This window comes from Mus pahari, chromosome 10 (assembly GCF_900095145.1).
Source record: "Mus pahari chromosome 10, PAHARI_EIJ_v1.1, whole genome shotgun sequence".
Taxonomy (NCBI): Eukaryota; Metazoa; Chordata; class Mammalia; order Rodentia; family Muridae; genus Mus; species Mus pahari.
The window spans coordinates 16,645,317-16,663,805 of NC_034599.1; the positions used below are offsets into that span (position 1 = coordinate 16,645,317).

At 49.0% G+C, this 18,489-nt stretch overlaps 1 protein-coding gene across 2 annotated transcripts; it reads right to left on the reverse strand.

The window, feature by feature from the left end:
* Positions 1-381: 381 nt before the first annotated feature.
* Positions 382-16,970, reverse strand: Ap1m2 (adaptor related protein complex 1 subunit mu 2). Of its 2 annotated transcripts, none has more exons than XM_021206796.1 (11): positions 16,850-16,970; positions 14,701-14,857; positions 14,432-14,499; positions 10,125-10,403; positions 9,913-10,039; positions 6,898-7,040; positions 6,731-6,802; positions 3,912-4,070; positions 2,900-3,025; positions 1,330-1,405; positions 382-807 (listed from the first exon to the last, which is right to left on the reverse strand). In XM_021206796.1, the coding sequence occupies exons 1-11, from the start codon at positions 16,889-16,891 to the stop codon at positions 785-787; spliced, it is 1,272 nt and encodes a 423-aa protein (XP_021062455.1). In that variant the 5' UTR covers positions 16,892-16,970; the 3' UTR covers positions 382-784. The 2 variants fall into 2 exon arrangements, with proteins under 2 accessions (XP_021062455.1, XP_021062454.1); XM_021206795.1 differs by having other exon boundaries at positions 383-807; positions 6,898-7,046.
* Between the last annotated feature and the right edge of the window lie 1,519 nt (positions 16,971-18,489).

An 18,489-nucleotide genomic window follows, 5' to 3' on the forward strand; every position in this document is an offset into this window, starting at 1 on the left:
TTTTTGGTTTTTCGAGACAGGGTTTTTCTGTATAGCCCTGGCTGTCCTGGAACGCACTTTGTAGACCAGGCTAGCCTCGAACTCAGAAATCCGCCTGTCTCTGCCTCCCAAGTGCTGGGATTAAAGGCGTGCGCCACCATGCCCGGCTTCTGCAGTAACTTTTTAACAAAATGGGAAGGCCACCAGGATTAAGCAGGCCAACAATGTACTGAGAGATTGTACAGCAAACGCCGTGGCTACAGATGGCGTCAGACAGTAATAGGGAATAAATAGAAAGTTGTAGAGGAACCAGAACGAAAAAGATTGACAAGTAATCAGTGGAGGCTCCCACACAAGCGCTTCCGGTCATTCCCAGTCCCTAGCCAAGGAGCACACTCACACTTGTCAGTCTCATTTTAATGACACCCTAAAACCCAGATGGAGGACCTGTGGCCTCGGCTGGCTCAGCAGCTATAAAAGGCGGGCCCTAGATCTGCCCAAGGCAGTTTACTGCAAGAAGGCACTCATGGGGGGTGGGCGGGGCAGCGGAGTTCAGGCCCTCTTATATTTCTTCATATAAAATCGGGGTGGGACACAGAGAAACCACCCCAGATGGCTGAGAGAGGTAAAGCGGGTTAGGTGTAGGCAGCGAGGATGTGTTAAGTCAGTGCCCTAACCCTGCACGCACGCACGCACGCGCGCACACACGCACGCGCACACACACACACACACACACACACACACAGAGCTCTTTAAAGTCTGCAGCTGGTATCTGGGGAGGTGGGAGCCCCATCTTCTTCTCCTTCTAGCTGGTACGAAGTTGATAATCTGCAGGGAAAAAGAATGGGCAAGGATCATCTAAAAGCTGAGAGGGGAAAGAGAGTCTTCCAGCAGCCACAGAGTCACCCCTGCAAATGCGTCACAAGGCTTATTAGAGCTTTTAGGCTTGGGACATGGTTCAAAGTAGAACCATTGCCTAGAATTCCAGATGTGGCTGGAGGGCAGAGCTCCTCCGTATCAAGTATAAAGCCCTGGTTTCTAGCCTTACAATCACTCACACAAAAGAAAGTTTGTCTTAGATCAGGATCAATTCCACAGACACCTCTACCTGGTCAGCATGCCCCACACCCAGGCAGCATCTGGAGGTGCTAAATGTCAGCTAAATTTTGCTGAATTTCATTGTCACCCTGGAATGGGCCAGATGTATAAGCTGAAGCCCAAGGAAGCATGGTAAGGACAGGTTTGGTGCTAGACATGCTAAAATGTAGAACTGTCCCAAACATAGCATCCAAGTCCCCAGTCCCCACGCCCTCCACCTGCTGTCCCAGAAAGCCCCACCCGCAGTCTTACCACCACTCTGCGTGATGTAACGGACCCAGGGCAGGGCCTGGTACCCACTTTTCTCAATGATCTTCATGTAACGGACCTGGAAGAACATAAAGATTGGCCAAGGACTAGGGATGTGGTTCAGCAGTGAGCTCCCTTCTAGCATCTCCTAGGAGTACCTGGGGTAGATAGAGGTAGAGTCCCTGCCTAGCATGTGCTAGTCCCTGGATTCAGTCCCCACTATGTGGGGGAGGGGAGGTATTGGGAGGGTGAGGTGAATAGAGTCAGAAGGAAAAGCGGTGGCTTATGTCAAGGAAACATACAGGGCACACTTTAGGATGATACTAACTGGGAGTCCGGGCATGATATGGGTGAAGAAGTGATCCAGGACAGTAGGGGAAAGGAGCAGATGGGAAAATACAGAACAGAGCTGGGGAACAGGTCAAGAGAATTAGGAATACTCTGTGGGTGGGTGAAGGCAGGGGTGAATAAGGACTGACAGGGGAGGGGTGCACATGTAGATGTGACAGGTGGAGAGGTGGTCTCACGTGACCCAGCCTGAGAACAGAAGACACAGGATCCCCAGGCAGAAGACAGAGAAGAAATGGGGAATCTAGTATGGGGACACACGACTTTCAACAGGACTTGGAAATCCACACAGAAGTACACCATAAATTTGATTCCAGCCTGGGTTTATAGTGAGTTGAGGCCAGCTTGGCCTTCAGAGTTGAGTCCTTAGCTAGCTTGGGTTACAAAATAAAAATGCCTGGTGTGGTGGAGCACACCTCAGATCTCAGCACTTGGAGGCTGAGCAGGCAGGTCTCCATGGTACAGTGCTGCCTGGTCTACATAGCAAGTGCCCAAGTTCCTGGTCAGCCTGGCTACAGCAGATCCTGCCTCAAGGGGCTTGGACTGGTAGCTATTGTGTGTCAGCTTGACACAAGTTAGACTCCTCAGAGAGGAGGGAGCCTCTGTTGGGGAAGTGCCTCCATGAGCTCCAGCTGTAAGGCATTTTCTCAGTGATCAATGGGGGAGGGCCCAGCATGGTGGGTGGTGCCATCCCTGGACGGGTAGTACTGGGTTCTATAAGGAAGCATCTTGAGCAAGCCATGAAATACAAGCCAGTAAGCAGCACCCTTCCCCTCCGTGGCCTCTGCATCAGCTCCTGCCTCCAAGTTCCCACCCTGATTGAGCTCCTGTCCTGACTTCCCCCAATGATGTGTGAGCCAAATGAATCCTTTCCTCCCCAACTTGCATTTTGGTCATGGTGTTTGTCACAGCAATCCCTAGGACGGCTAAGACAGAGCTGGAGAGATGGCTCAGTAGTTAAGAGCTCTGGCTGCTCTTGCAGAGGACTTGGGTAAAAGTTCAGCATCTATTGGGTGGACGGAAACCTGTAACCTCAGCTCTAGGATATCTGACACCATCTCCTGACCTTTACAGGTAATGCTCACACACGGTACCCAGACATATGCAAAACACTGACACACAAAATAAATAAAAGCTCAAATGAATAAATGAGACTCGATTTGAGAGGTGACTTAGACAAGAGGGAGGGATGGAGAGAGGGTACCTCCCCACCCTTGGTCCTCACCTGGATGCCGGAAACAGTAAAGTATGGAATCTCAAACTTGACCCCGATGGGTGGCCGGCCCTCTACCTCCTCAGTTTCCACGCTGGGGAGGCCAAAGTGGGCGCGCATCAAGTATTCCTTGCCCCCCTGTGGACACGCAGAGGCATCAGACTCTCCGAGTTAGCCCCCCTCTCAGACCACCCTCACTGCAGCATACCTGTCCATTGCACAGGCTTCCATAGAAAGAGTGTGTGCTAGTACACAAGCAAGAGAAGGGAGCTAACTCTTGTTCCTCAATCTGGAGGACACACACACACACACACACACACACACGGAGGAACAATAAAATGAAGCCACTAGTGCTCTAAGAATGTGAGTCATATCTGGACACTGTGACACACACACATCTTTAATCCCAGTACTTGGGAGGCCGAGGCAAGAGGATTTCTGAGTTCAAGACCAACCCAGTCTACATAGCAAGTTCCAGTCCAGCCATGACTACATAGTGACACCCTGTCTAAAAACCAACAAAAACAAGACGAATGTGGGTCAACTGCCATCCAATCCATTTCCCAGATGAGCCGAGTCTAGGAAGGAGAAACTAGGAACAAAAGCATATCCCTGAAGGAATTGTGGGGGAGGGGAGGGGCTGCTTCAGGAGGCCTCAGCTTCCCCACCTTTGGATTGGTCTGGTCTGGTCTGGTTTGGATTTTTCAAACAGGTCTCATGCAGCCTAGGCTAGATTAAGTAGTCGTGTAGGCAAGGATAAGTATGAATTCTTTATCCTCCTGCCTCCACCTCCCAAACAGGAGAAGGACAAGCATGGGCCACTACATTGAATGTACCAATCTGGAAGCAGACAGCCGGGGTTTCCCCTTCCTCAAGGACAGCCGCACATCCACTTCATTCTCACACACCCTCTTCCTTGTGAAGTTCTCTAGGACAGGCTCCTCCCCTTGTCACGTGACCTAGGCAAGCCCCACCCCGCCACTGAAGTCCCTCCCACCCGGGCCCCACCTTTCCCAGTACTCACAGGGAACGACTTGATGCTCCAGATGACAACATTCTTCTCAGGCACATACTTGGCACTGCCCACACTGGTCTTGAAGCGCGGAGAGTCTGCATCACTAGGAACCGGTACAGAGATTTCCACGCCATTGGCCACTGACTGCTTCTTAAACTGACCCTTGGCCTGCCAGGAGAGTGCAGGAGGCAAAAAGAGTTCACTCCTGAGCAGGACTTAGTGGTGGATGCTTGTGATCCCAGTACTCTGCAGGCTGAAGTAGGAGGATCTCAAGTTCAATGCCAGCCTGAACTATAGAAGCCACCGAGACAACTAAGTGAGATCCTTTTTGAAAATAAAAAAGGATGGGAATCTAACCTGGTGGCAGAGTAAATGTCTAGCGTATAAGACGCCCTGTGACGTCTAAGGACTTGTTGCCAAGGCTGAGGACCTGAGTTCAATCCCTAGCACCCACGCTGTAGAGAGAAGCAACTCCTATTAGTGTCCTTTTACCTCCATGCCACATGCCTTCCCACACACATACACATACACAAAATAAACAAAAATAGAAATGGCCCGGTGTGGTAGCACGCACCTTTAATCCCAGCATGTGGGAGGCACAGGCAGGTGGCCCTCTGAGGTTGAGGCCAGCCTGGCATACAGAACAAGTTTGCGGACTGCCAAGGCTACACAGAAAAACCCTTGAAACACCACCACCCTCAATTAAATTTAAATTAAATTACAATATAATAAAAACAAGCAGAAGCCAGGTACAGTGGCACATGCCTTTAACCCCGTTACTTGGGAGGCAGAGGGAGGCAGAGGCAGAGGGAGGCAGAGGGAGGCCTATCTCCATTAAGGCCAACCTGGTCTATAATAAATTCTAGGATAGCCAGATCTACATAATGAGACCCTGTCTAAAAATAAATAAATAGCTGGGCGATGGTAGTGCGTGTCTTTAATCCCAGCACTTGGGAGGCAGAGGCAGGTGGATCTCTGAGTTCAAGGCCAGCCTGGTCTACAGAGAGTTCCAGGATGGTCAGAGCCACACAGAGAAACCATCTTGGAAAAAAACAAAAACAAAACAAAAGAAAACAAACAATCCTGTCCCCCCCCCCCAATTTTACAAATAAACAAACAGACACATAAGGATCCAGGTGTGACATCCAACAACTGTATGCCGGAACTGGGAAAGAAGCAGGAAGATGAGGAGTTCCGGGTCATCCCTGACCCCTCACCCAGGTTTGTACATATACATGAATAAATAATAAACAAATATGTAAACCAAGAAAATGTTTGTATACCAATAAAATCTTTTTAAATCCAGGTATTGTGGTGCAAACCTATACAGAGGATGTTTGTAAGTTCAGAGCCAGCCAGGGTTATATAATGAGACCCTGCATGAAGAAAGCAGCTGGTGACGCATGCCTTTAATCCCGCCCAGCACCTGGGAGACAGGGGCAGGTGGATCTCTCTGAGTTTGAGGCCAGCCTGGTCTACAGAGTGAGGTCCAGGACAGGACAGCCCAGACTACACAGAGAAACCCTTTCTTAAAGGGGGGGGGAGGCAAAAAAACCCTGGAAAGATGGTTCACTAGTTAAGATGATGTGTTACTATTGCAGGGGGCCCAGTGTTGGTTCCTAGCACCCACCAGGCAATTCACAATAATCTATAGCTCAGTTCCATGGGATTTCACACTCTTTCCTGCCTCCAAGGCAAATAGGCTGCACATACATAAACACAGATAAAGATCTATTCACATAAAATATAAACAAGTCTTAAAGGGGCTGGAGAGAGAGCTCAGTGCTTAAGAGCACTGGCTGCTCTTCTAGAGGATCTGGGTTCAATTCCCAGCAACCACATGGCAGCTCACAACTATTTAGACTCCAGTTCCAGGGATCCAATACCCTCACAGACACTCATGCAGGCAAAAACACAGTGCACATGAAAGAAAAATAAATACATTTAAAAATTTTAAACACATAAGTAAGGGCTGAGAATATGGATACATCTTTAGATCCATTCAATAGGAGGCAGAGGCAGGCTGATCTCTGAATTTGAGGTTTTCCCAAGCTACACAGAGTTCAGCCAGGATTACATAGCAAGATCTTGCTTTAAAAGAAAAAAACAAAACAAAACAAAATAAAAAACAAGCCAGGCGTGGTGGCACACACCTTTAATCCCAGCACTCGGGAGGCAGAGTCAGACAGATGTCTGAGTTCGAGGCCAGACTGGTCTACAAAGTGAGTTCCAGGATAGCCAGGGCTATACAGAGAAACCCTGTCTCAAAAAACCACACAAACACACACACACACACAAAACAAAAAACAAACAAACAAAAAACCCAGACAGGCTAGAGAGATGGCTCATCGCTTAAGAGCAATGACTATTCTTCTAGAGGTCCTGAGTTCAATTCCCAGCAACCACATGGTGGCTCACAACCATCTGTAATGGGATCTGATACCCTCTTCTGGTGTGTCTGAAGACAGCTACAGCGTATTCATAGACTATATATATGTATATATATGGAGAGATAGCTCAATGAAGGACACTGGCTGCTCTTCCAGAAGATTCCAGTTTGATTCCCAGCACCCACATGGCAACTCATAACCATCCATCATTCCAGTTCCAGTTCCAGGGGACCCAATCCCCTCTTCTGGCCTCCATGAGCACTAAATGGGCACGTCTTTACATATCAATATACATGCAGGCAAAACACCCACACACACAAAATTAAGGGGAAAAGGAGTTAAAAACAAACAGAAATCCTGAATACACAGCCAGGAGCCCAGCTAGTCAGTCAGAAGACGCCATGGAACCTGCACTGAGAAAGCCTCCCCTGGGCTCACCTTCACCATGATCTCCACTCGGCTGTGGGAGAATTTCTCAATGACTGACTCGATCCAGATCAGGGGTTTGACCTGCAGCACAAGAGAAGGTGGTTCTCACAGATTCTGACATCCTCTCTCGGCCCACTGCCTACCTCTCCCTTGTGTAGGGCTGGGTCATGGCTCACCTGGGTGCTAAGCCGGTAGGACATGAGTTCAAAGTCCCCATCTGGGGGTATGAAGGAGATGGTGCGGTCGTTGTCAAAGCGAGAAAGCCTCACACACTGGTGGAATTTCACATCTTCCAGTTCCACAGACTTGTTCTTGCTGCCTGAAACTCGGAGTGGAGCAAGAAGAGTGATCCTGGAGCTGAGGAGGGACTGCCCGCCATCCCCACTGTGGAGCTAAGGGACTGCCCCGCCATCCCCACTGGCCACGGGCCTGGGCTGAGTGGGGAGATGAAACACAAGCTGGGAGTCTGCACCCCACCCCTAAGCTCTGCTCTCTATGTTCACTTCATTGGATTTGGAGTTTACTTTCCTAAAACTTTTAGTAGGATTTTTGTTTGTCTGTTCTCTAAAATGGTCTCTAACATAGCCTTGGCTAAGAATTCCACGTGACCAGGCTAGTTTCCAACTAACGGAGATCTACTTGCCTCTGGGAGCCACCACACCCAGCACGGATTTTAGTATTTTTAATTCGATGAAGGAAGGTTTGTGTGTTTGGGTAATTTTATATGCATACACGTGCTGGTGCCCACAGAGGCCAGAAGATGTTGTCAGATCTCTTGGAGCTAAGGTTGTAAATGGTTGTGAGACCCTTGCTATGGTGCTGGGAACTGAACTCAGATCCTAGGCAGGACCAAGAAATGCACTGAGTTAATGCGCTGCCTTTCCAGGCCCTAATCCCCCTTTATGTGCATGTGTATATTGCAAGTATATTTATTGCCGGGCAGTGATGGTGCACGCCTTTAATCCCAGCACTCAGGAGGCAGAGGCAGGCAGATTTCTGAGTTCAAGGCCAGCCTGATCTACAGAGTGATTTCCGGGTCAGCCAGGGCTATACAGAGAAACCCTGTCTCAAAATAAAACAAAGTGTATTTATGCATACATATGTAACATATGGGTTCATATGTTTATTCATGTATAAACTAGAGGTTAATCAGTGCCTAACTTCTCTAGGTTATGACATTAATTTATTTACTTGGTAGGTGGCGCATGCTCGCCACAATGTATTTGGTCAGCTCTCTCTTTCTGCCAGGAGTCCTGGCCTGGGAATTGAACTCAGATGGTCAGGCTCCATGGCGAGTGTTCGCAGCCGCAGAGACATGCCCCTTTCTTTGACCACATTGCTGTGGTCTGTCTGATCCGCTTCCCTTCCACTGTGCCAAGGCACCAGATCTCGATTTCTGATCTGCTGTGCCCTCCAATCGAGGTAGCCACTGAGCTTCTGGGAGTTTCTCCTGCCTCTGCCTCTGCTAAGCACAGGAGTGCCGCGGCTTCATGGCAAAATGGCTCAGTGGTTAGGAGCACTGGCTACTCTTCTAGAGGACTTAGGTTCAGTTCCTAGCACTATATGGGAGCTGACAACTCTCTGTAACTCCATCCCAAGGGATCTGATAGCTTCTTCGGGCTTCCGAGGGCACTATGCCCACACAATACATCCACGTAACAAATAAATAATAAACAGACAGCAATATGAAGGAAGTGCTGCGGTCTCAGATGCACACCAGCACTCATGTTTTCCCATGTTTTAGTGATCACACTCAGCCTAATGTGCTTGTGAGCCAAGTGATTTTCCCATGAGCCTTCTCTCTGGCCCTCTGTCTTATCTTTTGATACAAGGTGTCTCATTTAACCAGAGCTCAGCAACTGGTTAGCCTGGCTGGACAGAACATTCTGGGGCTCCCCAGCCTTACTCCCCTAGTGCCACAGTTACAGATAAACATGACCATGCCTAGTTTTTATATTTGACTTGATTTGTTTGGGGGGACAGGTTTTCACTATGTAACTTTCGCTGTCCTTGAACTTGCTATGCAACCAGGTAGCCTCGATCTCACAGAGATCCACCTGCTCTGCCTCCTATGTGAAGGGATTAAAGGGGTGGTAAACCACAGTGGACCCCATGTCTGCTTTTTATGTATTCTGGGAATCTGAACTCAGGGCTTCATGGTGGTGTGCAAGGACTTTACTGTGTGAGTCATGTCTTCTATTCCTTTGCTCTTCATTTCTGTTTCTATGGGTCCTGTTCCTGTTTCCTATATTTTGGTGTGATCTTTTCAGATAGGATGGGATATAGCCTACAATGGCCTCAAACTCACTGAGTAGCTGAAGATGACCTTGAACTCCTGATTCTACCTCCCAAGTGATGGGATTACCCGTATGTAGCACTATGTTGCCCCCCACCCCCACCTGGTTCTTGTTTGTTTGGTTTTATTTCACTGTGTGTGTGTATACATTTGTATATATGTGTACATGTGTTTATGGACATTAGAAGACAACTCAGGGGCTGGTGAGATGGCTCAGTGGGTAAGAGCACACGACTGCTCTTCCGAAGGTCCGGAGTTCAAATCCCAGCAACCACATGGTGGCTCACAACCATCCGTAACAAGAGCTGACTCCCTCTTCTGGTGTGTCTGAAGACAGCTACAGTGTACTTACATATAATAAATAAATAAATAAATCTTTAAAAAAAAAAAGAAGAAGAAGAAGAAGACAACTCAGGTGTCTTTCCTCCGGTGTCATCCACCCTGTTTTTGTTTGGTTTGGTTTTGCCCCAGATAGCATTTCTCCTTGGAATAGAACTTGCTGATTGGCCTGGGCTAGCCCCCTGGGAATTCCCATTTGACCCTGTCCCCTTCTCATAGAGTTCCCACTAACTTAAGGAACTCCTAACCCTTCTGCCTCAGCCTCCAGAGTGCTGAGGTGACAGGCAGGGGCCCCCATGCCGGCCTCTGTGAGATGTTTAAATAGTATTAACCTGTCCCCCACCCCCACCCCACTAGATTGTCAAGGTTAGAAATGGGTTTGGCCTGCAGCCGGCTCATTAACAAAGAAAGCAATTGTTAGGTGAACTTTGCTGCTGACGTGCAGTCATTGGAGGGAATGTGAACACTTATCGAAGAACTGGCTGGCATCTAGGAGGCCTCTGGTTGCTTCCTAGCCTTTTCCCAGGAAGAGGTCCCTCCCTCCCCCCAATCTTACGGCCAGTAAGCTCAAAGAGCACTCGGTCATTGAGGCCCAGCCGCAGCTCTGGCATCCCAGACAGAAACACCTTCAGCTTGATGGTGCCCACAATCTCGCTGAGCAAGACACTCCCATTAGCATTGACCTGCAAAGGGGGTTTCCCAATGTGGGGTGTCAACAGGTACAGAGTCCCCCTCTCCTTCCCCAAGGACACAAGGCACAGAACTCACCAGAAGGTTAACAGACTCTATGACATCAATGAAGACCTCATTCTTTTTGTACTTGATGCCCTCGGAGCGCCACGACACTGCATTGGTGACGGTAGGTGGTACACGAGACTTGCCCGTCTCCAGCTTGTTGCCCTGTTGTGTGATGTACTCCTGCAGGATCTTGCTGTCCGTGGTCTGCGGAAAGCCGAAGTCCATGAGCTCGTCCAGCAGCTCATACACGATGACGAAGTTGTCCCGGATGCTCTCCTCCTCCAGCTCCTTAAAGTACTCGCAAAAGACCTGGGCCCGGGTCCCAGAACAGACACCACATAAGCTGGGGATGTCCTCAGCCAGCCAGGAAGCAATTATACACTGCCTACTGTGTGCCTGGACTGCAAACAAAGGGACCTGTGTCTCTCACAGACCATTTTAATGAGGAAAAGGGACAGATCAAGGATGTGGAGTGTGGAGAAGGGAAAAGACAGTGGAAACTTGTGCCATGAAGCACCTGGAAGACAGCCAGAGGGAGTGTACAACAGCTTCTCTGGGTGTGGATACTGGGGCTGAAGAAATCCAGCACCTCACTTGTAGATCTGGACTCTACCACTGAGCCACACCCCGACCCCTCACTGGTGGATCTGAGACATGGGCTTTACTGAGGAGCCACAGGCCAGACTTTGTTTTTTGAGATGGTCTGGCTGAGAAACCTAGGTTGGCCGTGAACTTTCCATCTTCTTCTTGTAGCCTTCAAAGATCTAGAATGAGAGGTCTGGTCTATCCTGCTCTCCCTTAAAAACAAAATACGTGTGGAGGCCAAATATGGTGGCTCATGTCTTTAGTCCAAGCACTCAGGAGGCAGATACAAGTGGGTCTTAGTGAGTTCAAGGTCAACCTGGTCTAGATAGTGAGCTCCGCAGCCAGGACTAAATAGATCTTTTAACAAACAAAACAAACAAAACAAGCATGTGGCTAGAGAGGTGGCTCAGTAGTTAAGAGCCGCTCTTGTAGAGGGCCCGTGTGTATCCCATATTCAGTTTTCAGCATCAAAATGGCAGCTCACAACTGTCTGTAATGCCAGTCCCAGGAGATCCTCTGTGTTCTGGTCTCTGCGGGCACTGCACACACGACATGCACAGACATACATGCAGGCAAAACACCCATATACATAAAAAAGCAAATAAATGGTTAATAAAGTGTATGTCGTAAGTTTTAACACCGTGTGTCCTGTGTACATCAGTCAGGTAACAGGCAGGGCAAGTGAGGAGTTGCAAACTTGTCAAAGTCGACATACAGGGGGAGTGACGTGGAGAATGGGAGGGAGACAGAGTTCACGGATGCAACCCTTCAGCACAGAAAAACCAAAGTCAAAACAAAACAGAACAGGCAGGCGGCTCGGCACGTAAAGAACTTTCTGCAAACCTGATGAGCTAAGTACTGCCCCAGGGGCTGGAAGGCAGGCTGTCCTCTGGTCTCTACACCCATGCTCACACACAGACCGACACACACTCACGCAAAGGAGGGCTCACACACAGACCCACACACACTCACGCAAAGGAGGGCTCACACACAGACCCACACACACTCACGCAAAGGAGGAACTAAACAAATACAAAAAATGATTTCAATATAAAACAAACCAGGTACACCCGTGATCCAGGCTACATGACAACCTGTCTCAAAAATAAATAGAACAGGCCATGGTGATCCACCGCCTAAATCCCTGCACTCGGGAGGCAGAGGCAGCTGGACCTCAGTTTGAGTGAGTTCCAGGTCATCTAGGGCTACACAGAGAAACCCTGTTTCAAAAAACAAACAAATAAAAGTAAATGACATCACCTGCAGTCCACCTGCCCATAACACTCTGACCTGTCGGTCGGTCAGGAACTCATGGGCTGCCCAGAGTGACCTCTGGTGGAACTGCACCTTGATTTGTCAGTGGGACCACACGCAGGAGCAGTAGACATTGCTTACAACTCCCCAGGGAGACATTTAGCAGTAGTATGAGTGTGTGAATGTGAGCGTATTGCGTATATGCATGCCTTTGTATGTGTGTTGTGTATGTCTCTGTATGTGTGTGTGCACATGTGTAGTATGTGTACATATTTACGTGTGTGTGTGTGTGTGTGTGTGTGTGTGTGTGTGTGTGTATGTGTGTGGAGGCCAGAGGTCGATTCCCGTCTTCCTCTATTATTCGCCACCTTCTTATTTGTTTTCTTGAGTCAGGGTCTCTCACTGTTCCTGGAGTTCATTGGCTAGGCTACAGTCACTGGCCAGCAAATTCCAGGGAATCCACCTGTCTCCACCTCCCCAGCACTGCAGACACAGCACGTGCAAGTACTATGCAACTGTTTATGTAGACGCTGAAGAAGAATGAACTCAGGTCTTCATGACCAACAAGCACCACTGCAAACTATTCCTGATTTTATTTTAATGATATATTAATATGTATTATATATATATATTATATATATATACTACTACTAATAATAATAATAATTTCATCACTTGAGAGGCAGAGGCAGACAAGTCTCTGAGAGTTCCAGGCACAATAGAGCTAGATGATGAAATCTTGTCTCAGAATTTTAAAAAATATATAAAATAATGAAAAGGTCTGGAGAGATGGCACAGTGATTAAGAGTGCTTGCCGCCAGCCGGACGTGGTGACGCACGCCTTTAATCCCAGCACTCGGGAGGCAGAGGCAGGCGGATTTCTGAGTTCGAGGCCAGCCTGGTCTACAAAGTGAGTTCCAGGATAGCCAGGGATACACAGAGAAACCCTGTCTCAAAAAACAACAACAACAAAAAAGAGTGCTTGCCACCTTACTGTTCTTGCAGAGGACCCTGGTTCAGTTCCCAGCACGCACCCACACAGCTGCTTAGAACTTCCTGCAGAAACTTCAGAACCAAGGAATCCAATGTCCTGTTCTGCCTTCTGAAGGCACAACACACACACACACACACACACACACACACACACACAGGCACACACTCAGCCACACACACATACACACCTAGGCACACACATAAACACATAAAAGAAAAAGCAAATAAAACTTTTAGTCTTTTCTGGCCTCCCGGGGCATGTGGCATACTTTCAGGTTATACACATATAATAAATTACAAAAATAATTAATTATTCTCCTGCTGGGCACAGTGTTGCATGCCTTAAATTTCCACACCTGGAAATGAGTTCAGGGCTAGCCTGGTATATGTACCAAATTCTAGGCCAGCCAGGACTACAAAGTGAGACACTGCCCCCCCCCAAAAAAAAGAAAAAAAAGAAAAATACCATATATATATATATATATGCCAGTGGTTCTCAACCTTCCTAATGCTACAACAGTTAATACAGTTCCTCCTGTTGTGATGACCCCAACCATAAAATTATTTTGTTGCTACTTCATAACTGTAATTTTGCTACTGTTATGAATTATAACATAAATATCTACAATGTGACCTCTGTGAGAGGGCTAATCGACCCGCAGGGGGGGTCACAGCCCTCAGGCTGAGAAACACGGATAAAGGTGTTTCTTGTATACCTGAAACCCAAATACATTTCTTCAAGTCTTTGGTCCTATCCCTAGAATACCTCACAACACATACGCAAAGATTCTGACATCTGAAGCCGTTGCAGCGCCAAGCACACGGAAGCATCTCCTGGGAAGGGAGGACGTCCTCCCCCAGCCTTTGACCCTCGCTCTGCTCACATCCCTTAGCCTGGCTCTGCTCACATCTCAAAGCCTTTCCGTCTACTGTGTCTTCTGTTGGCGACACTTCCTCTGTTACTTTAGCTCTTCTTCTTCCCCCCTTACAATAGCACCCTGTCATATTCACAGAAACAAGGGCTTTCCTGAAGGCCCACAGCGGTGAAGAGGGATTAGACCTCGTGTCCTGCAGCTCAGTTCTGGGTGAGGGAAGTGTGAGGAGGCTTTGATGAGGATGATCAGAAGACAGTACCTGACAGGGGTGAACACAGCAAGCAGACAGACAGGCCAGCTAGCCAATGAGAGGCCAGTACCTACCTCCACAGTCAGGCGGACAGGCCAGCTAGCCAATGAGAGACCAGCACCTATCTCCATAGTCTTTTTTTTATTATTATTATTAATTAATTAATTTTTTGAGACAGGGTTTCTCTGTGTAGCCCTGGCTGTCCTGGAACTCACTTTGTAGACCAGGCTGGCCTCGAACTCAGAAATCCACCTGCCTCTACCTCCCGAGTGCTGGGATTAAAGGCGTGCGCCCACCACGCCTGGCCCTCCATAGTCTTGTACAGACAGACAGACAGACAGACAGACCGACCAGTTAGCCAATGAGAGACCAGCACTTACCTCCACAGTCTTGTACAGAAAGGAGTACACCAGAGAGGCATTGGCGTTTTTCAGCGTGGTGGCCACCACTGGTGCAGTAAGGTTAAGGAAATAGCGACATTTTTGATGGAGTGGTGTTACTTGTCCCCTGCTATACCCCCACCCATTTCTACTGCCCCTTACCCCAGGCACAACCTGAGTTCAGGCACATATACTGTGCAAATTCTGCTCTTGGGTCACTGCCCTCTGGGTCGGGTTCTCGGCACTCCTGCCCAGCACGGGGTGGATGCAGTAGAGGTTGCTGTGTTTGATCCACAAGAAGTGCACTCGGCCGTGGCTCAGCAGCGGGGCCAGCACGCCCTCCTCCTCACGCTGCATAAGCAGCGGCATGAAATGGTCAATCTCCGTCATGGGCACATCGCCTTTGTAGTTTCGGCTAATCAGAGGCTAAGGGGAGGGAGGACAGCATCACCACCAGTGCTCAGACCTAGGGCCTTAGGATGTGTACTTCTCTCCTAAACCTCCTTTCCTCCCATACACTAGCCTCTTTCTTGTGTTATAGAGCGGGTGTAGCATAGGCTGGCCTTGAATCCAGATGGAACAGAGGATGACCTTGTACTTCTCTGATCCTCCTGCCTCCGGCCTGGCCAGAGATACTATTACAAACTCTCAGTCAAGTAAATTACCTCCCTGCCTGTCTTTTCTTTTCTTATTGATCTAGCCACTTTTTCTATGAAGCTCCAGTTGGTCTCAACTTCTCAATCCTCCTGCCTTAGTTTCTAGAGTGCTGGGGTCCCAGGTGTCTGCCACCATGCCAAGCTCCGTGTGGAACTCCCAGACTTATCTGAGGGGCCCAGCTAAGACCCAAGCTCTGTGTGCCTCCTCTTCATGTGTGTTATGCTCATACTCAATACCCACAGCCAAAAGCATCAACTTCCTTTTTTTTATTTTTTTTTGACAGTTCACTTATTTTTTATTGAATATTTTCCTCATTTACATTTCTTTTTTCCCAATTTTATTAGATATTTTCTTTATTTACATTTCAAATGCTATCCCGAAAGTTCCCTATACCCTCCCCCTGCTCCTGCTCCCCTACCCACCCACTCCCACTTCTTGGCACTGGCCTTCCCCTGTGCTGGGTCATATAAAGTTTGCAAGACCAAGGGGCCTCTCTTCCCAATGATGGCCGACTAGGCCATCTTCTGCTACATATGCGGCTAGAGACATGTATCAACTTTCTACTACTGAGTATTATGCTGGGGATGGGCTCGGGAGGTGGAGGCGGGAAGATCAGAAGCCTAAGGCCATCCCCAGCTCCATAGTAAGGCCTGCCATCAGAGCTACCAGGGAAGCTGAGAGCAAAGGAGAAAAAAAAGCTGGCTTAGCTTGGCTTCCACTCCCCCCCCCCCACACACACACACAGGAGGAGGAGGAGGAGGAGGAGCCTTTGCTGAGCAGTACCAGTGCCTGTTACCTCTCAGCCTTGAGGCAGGTGTCTTTGTCCCCACTTTCCAGGCTGAAGAGGTTGAGGTTTTAAACGATGTCCACAAAATGCAGAGAAGTAGAGCTGAACCTCCCCCTCCTGAGCTGTTCTTGTTCAAGGTTATTTTATTTCTTTGTTGTATCTTGCTATTGTAGCCCAGGCTGGCCTTGCCCTCCTGAGCTCAGGCCATCCCTCCAACTTCCAGAGTAGCTAGGATGACAGGTGCGTGCGTGCATGGTAGGTAGGACACCTGGCCCCCTTGTCGTTATGGCTAGCTTCTTTTCACAGGCACTATTATTTTCTGTGTGCAGGGTGTGTGTGAGGGCACGCGGATGCCTGGTGTGTGTGTGTGTGTGTGTGTGTGTGTGTGGTCAGAGGACAACTTTGTAGGTTGTCTCCACTCCCTTTCACTTGGGCTTGAGACTTAAACTCAGGTCACCAGGCTTAGGCAGCCGGTGCCTGGGCTTGTTGAGCCTGTTTTGTTTTTGAGACAGTGAGTGTGTCGCTCAGGCCCGATTCAAACTCCCTTGATTTCCTGATCCCTCTGCCTCCACCTCCCAAGTGCTGGAATTATGGCTGTTTATGCAGTGCACCGGGACCGTACCTAGGCCAGCGGGCTGACCACTGAGGCACATGACCAGGCTGTCATTGCGTTCCAGGGCTCTCGTTTTTCATCTCTACGGCTCTGATCGCCACTGGAGACGCTTGCAAGGATAGCCAGAGAGTTACACTTGGCGCATTTATTGAGCCCCAGGGTTGCAGAAGGGCTGTGCTCACAGGTTCAGGGTGCTCAGACGGTGGCTATCTCATTTTACAAACACGGAAGATGACGCCCAGAGAGGCGAAGCCCCTTGCCACGGACGCTGGCTGGAGAGGGCGGGTCCCCAGCTCCCGGTCCTGAGCCCTAAGACCGCGGGCTCGCCCGGCGTACCTCGATCCCTCGCCCTCTGCCTCACCTTGCCCTTGACGTCCAGAATGAAGACTGCCGAGGCCGACATGGTGGCAGCCCGTGAAGCTAGGAGGCGATGGCGAGCTGCAGAGGCGGCAGCGCTGCGGCTTCCTTCTTCCTGCGGAAGCGCCTTCGCCCAGGTGTGCCGCCAGGTGAGCGCGTCTTAAAGGGGAGGCCCCAGGTGAATGCGTCTTAAAGGGGAGGCCGCCAGGTGAGCGGCACGGTCGGCGGCCAATGCAAAGGCTGCTCCAGGAGCCGGGAAAGGGAGAAGGTGAAGGGTGACTGCTGTCCTGTCTCAAGTTCTCCATCTATCCTCTCATCCGCCTACCCATGTATCCATCCACACTCCGCTTTCGCTCACCCATCCATCCATCCATCCATCCATCACCCCCTTCCACATACGTATACACATTCACATCAACAGCCCACCCATACATACACGTATCCACCCACCCAAGCATCCATCCACCTACCAGGGCATACGTCTGTTCGTGTGTATATGTTACCTGTTCTCTCACCCACACATACCAGTCTCAACAGGACTTGGCCCTGTTTCTATGTGTGACCCGGTTCAGTAATGTTAATCCTTCTCACACTATACATCTACTGCTTTCTGTTGTTATTATTAGTATTGTTGTTGCTACTAGTTGTTGTTGTTTTGTTTTGTTTTTTTTTCAAAACAGAGTTCTCTGTGTAGCCGTAGCCGGCCTCAAGTCCAGCCTCTTGAGTGCTTTTAATCAAAAGCGCCACCATGCTTGGCTCGTGTTGTTTGTTTTTGTTTGTTTGTTTGTTTGTTTGTTTGTTTTGTGTTATTAATTCTAGAAGAAATGTTGAGATAGCCCAGATGGCCTGGAGCTCATTGTGTGGTCCAGACTAGCCTCAGCCTAATTTCTTTTTTTTTTTTTTTTTTTTAATATCCCAGGCTACCCTTAAACTCTAGATCATTCTGTCTCTGCTTTCCCATTGCTGGGATACCGTTTGGCTGAAGGTGATGGGGAAAAAAACCAAAAAACAAAAAACACTCGAAACCTTAGCCGAGCTCCGCTGTGGGAGAAACGTTTCCTGCGCAGCCGCCAGGGGGCGACAAAGCCCGTTTGGGTATCGGTGCGGGCGCTGACCTTTAACAGGGCCGGAGTCCAGATGCAGCTATGAGGATCGCCCAAGGCAATTGTCCTAAAGCAGAGGGATGGGGCCTGTAAATAGAGCCTATCAGATACTACTCCGAAGGAACCCGAGCACAGACAGTCTCAAGGCCACACAGCCAGGTTATCAAGCCACTATTCCCTTATTTGACGGTCCTAGGGGGTGGAATGCCCCTTTGCTGGTGATAGGCAAGCACTGTGCCCTGATTACACTCCCAGCCCTTAACGTTTTTTGTCTGGGGCCTCCTTGTATAGCACAGGCTAACCTTAAATTCACAAGTCTTCTGCCTAACTTTCCCCAGTTGCCGCACCATCCTCAGGCTTGCCATAAATACTTTCCAAGAAGAAATGCTACATAAAACCACACCTATACCCTTTTTGAAAGACCCATGTATCCCAGGCCTTAGCCAAGGATCACCTTGAACTCCTGAGCACCTCTATACCTTCTAAGTGCCAGGGAAACATGCATACCCTACCACAGTCAACTGATGTGGTACAGTGATCA

Bases quoted from the DNA above. Each gene is read 5' to 3' on its own strand.
- Ap1m2 (XM_021206795.1), bottom strand. From the start codon at position 16,891: ATGTCGGCCTCGGCAGTCTTCATTCTGGACGTCAAGGGCAAG. The intron at 14,500-14,700 runs GCATCCACCCCG...TTACTGCACCAG, and splicing joins CAAACACAGCAACCTCTACT to TGGTGGCCACCACGCTGAAA. The intron at 3,026-3,911 runs GTGAGTACTGGG...GCGTGTCCACAG, and splicing joins GGAGCATCAAGTCGTTCCCT to GGGGGCAAGGAATACTTGAT.